This window comes from Apaloderma vittatum, unplaced genomic scaffold, assembly GCF_000703405.1.
Source record: "Apaloderma vittatum isolate BGI_N311 unplaced genomic scaffold, ASM70340v1 scaffold19173, whole genome shotgun sequence".
In the NCBI taxonomy this organism is placed as follows: domain Eukaryota; kingdom Metazoa; phylum Chordata; class Aves; order Trogoniformes; family Trogonidae; genus Apaloderma; species Apaloderma vittatum.
Window position 1 is genome coordinate 38,667 of NW_009710066.1, and position 3,000 is coordinate 41,666.

The 3,000-nt window shown below is 52.4% G+C and overlaps 1 protein-coding gene across 1 annotated transcript in view; it reads left to right on the forward strand.

Moving 5' to 3' along the window:
- Positions 1 to 3,000, forward strand: part of LOC104272236 (potassium channel subfamily T member 1-like) — a gene marked incomplete at its 3' end in the record, with an annotated part of 35,587 nt that overhangs the window by 15,424 nt on the left and 17,163 nt on the right. Inside the window, 1 exon segment of the mRNA XM_009867179.1 lies at positions 2,558 to 2,637. Within this exon segment, the coding sequence (XP_009865481.1) occupies positions 2,558 to 2,637 (80 nt within the window).

Consider the following 3,000-nt stretch of genomic DNA (forward strand, 5'->3'; position numbering starts at 1 on the left):
TTTGGCCAGCCGTGGCAGTGGGATGGTTTGGATGGCTCAGCTTGGCTGAGCTGCTGTGAAGGCAGAGTCCGTCGAGGCGTGTGTTTTGGGGCGGTAACGCGGTATGAGTTTAGCTTGATTTTTATTTGAAGTTAACTTCCTGACAACGAAATTAAAGGGTACGTTTTAGACGATATAATCTCCTTCCCTCAGCTGGAAATGGAGTAGGAGTTTTGATACTGTCTGATGGTTGCTGCTGCCTGGTACAAGCCATCGCTTGTTCAGCCGTGGGTCCGTGCTGGATCATCGAGTTAACCCAGTGCCTGCAGAGCAGGCGCCAGCACTGGAGAGAGCAGTCAGCCTGTGGCAGCACTCTGGTCCCTGGTGCAGGTTGTCTGCACAGGAACATGTTCTTCCTACGTATTTTTAATTCTTCATCATCTCGTTGCAGTGATAAATACCCTCTTCCCCTCCAAGACATTCGTCTGTTGCTTTCCACGTGTTTCTTTCTCTTGTGGCCGATGTGGCGGATGAATTCATGGGCTGCTTTGCCATAGAAAGTTAGATATATTCTAATCATTCAGTTCTTTTATCCACCAGCATTTATATTCATAGTATTGAGGTGGGCTGCAATGCTATAGATCAGCAAGCCATCTGTCTGGTGACAGAGATTTATATTGCTGTTCGTTTCCTTGGTACGGAGGCGAATGTCTGGGAGAGGAATCGTGCTCCCTGAAGCCTTCTTCTTGAATCACTGAATCCTCAGGGACTCTGATGAATGGGGTGCCCAGTGCTCACCATGGAGTGGAGGCCAGTTCCTAGCTTTTCCTGGGCATTTTTAATAAGGAAAAGGCGCAATTAGCTTGCGTGTGCAGCGCTGTGAGCAGTTGTGGCAGCTGATTTATGCCCCGACACAGATAAATTATTTGCCAAGTCTGGCTTTGAAACGATTAATTTTAAGATGCGTTAAAGCTGTGCTTGCAGAGCTCTGCATTCATGGCTGCTTGCTCCTAAGGCATTGTGCTGGCTGAGTCAGGCATTGTGCTGTGCTGGTCAGGATGGCTGTGACATGCTGACAGGTGCTGGTGGGGACCAGGACAAGGGACTCCCGAGCAATGAGGGTCTCATAAAACCCCGTCATGTTTTGCTGCTCAATCAGCTCGGCATTAGAGCGCAGTAAATACTTGTTTGTCCCTCTGTTGTCAGGGCGGGTAGCAGCTGCCTTCCAGTAAATCACGATTTGGTGGCGTGTGCCCGGTGACGCGCTTGGCTGGAGCCGGCCCCGCGTGCGCACGGGGGTTGCAGAGGCAAAATAAAACGGGGCGGTAGGTTTAATGACTGTCACTGGGAATTTGATCGTCTTGGTCTATGCCGTGGCTTGGTAATATGGCTGATTAATGAGATCTCAATGACCTCTTCCAAGGAGTTAAAAAAAAATAGTGATAATAGTAGCACTTACTTAGGAGACTTGTTGAATACAGTGGAGTAGGGAGAATGGCTAATTTGTTACACTTAACTCCATTATCAGCTGTAACAGTAATGAACAGACTTTGTCTTCCTCAGGGTCCAGAGCCGAGGTATCAGGAAGCAATCCCTTTACACCTGCCCGTAGCAGGAGTGTGATTTATAACCCTGCCTGGCCTGAGTGAGTGAGTCTGTGAAAGGCTGCAGGTGGCTCTAGAGCCCTAGGAGAGGTGGGTGGCAGACAGCTGCGTTTCCCTGCAAACCCTAAACCTGGGTGCGCTTGATCCCAGAGCCCAACGACACCTGTGGGGAGCAACCTCCAGCCCTGGCGAGGCTTTTCCCCAGCCGTGGGCATCCACCCAGAGGAGGACTGCAGATGGGGCTCATGGATGGAGAGCGGAGCATCTGAAGATGAAGACGTGCCCGTGGTGGTCACAGCGGTGGTCAGGGCATCTCCCTGCTGCTTTTGGTGACGTGTCCCGGCGCCTTGTTCCTGTGCCACAAGCCACTAGTGGCTCTGAATGCCAAAGTGATGTTGGGAATTGGTCGGTGGCTCCTGGGTTTTTCTGGAATGGCCAAATATGGTATCTTAGCAACAAAGGGGATTTTTCTCCTTTTAGATCAGTTTTGGTTTTTAACAACTTCGATGCTGAATGTTGCTCCTACCTGGGCAGAGACAGGGCATGGACTTAGCAGGGGTGACAACCTCACCATGCTCTGCTGCAGTCATGGAGCAGATAAAACATTGCTGGAGGAGATTTCTCCTGTTTTTCTCAGAGGCTTTGAATGTTGTAAAGCATTCAGGAAAGGAGCAGTTTCCAAGTGTGATGGCAGCTGGTTGCATGTGAATGAAAGCAAAACCCTCAACCCAAAGCAGACCAGGACCCCTGGGTCACATCAGCTGCTTTGAGAGTTGACAATGTGCCCCGTCTTGGTGCTCACGGCTGGTGGTACTGGTGATTTGGTGCTGTGGGAGCAGCCAAGATCCTGGAGCTGAGCCTGGAATCTGCTCTAGGAGGGTGACCCAGCTGGGGTGGCGGTGACGGTGCTCCTGGGGGGACCAGATCTGACCTGCTGTGTGGCTGATGGACTCCTCTGGGTGCTTTCCCTGCAGGGTGCAGGTCGAGTTCTACGTGAATGAAAATACCTTCAAGGAGCGGCTGAAGCTCTTCTTCATCAAAAACCAGCGATCGAGTGAGTGCTCTGTGTGCTGAGAGAGCATCTGCTGGGAGAAACCAAACCCTGCCCGAGCTGGCAGAGCCGTGCTCCATCCTCCTGGGACGAGAAGCCATTGCCATCTGCTGGTGGCCTTTCCCCATGTGTCCCCAGCGCTGACTGCTGCTGGCTGTTGGACCTTCTGTTGGGTGTTGGCCAACTTGGCTGGGGGGTACACGGTTGCATGGGGAGGAGGGGTTGCTGCCTGGGGACAGCCACAGCATGGGAACCAGCTGGGACAAATTGGCTGGGAACAGGGTGGGTGACAGGAACTGCCTGGGAGGGTCAGGGGGCAAATGTCCCTGTCTCGGAGCCGGTGATGGTCCCCGTGCCCGCGAGGAG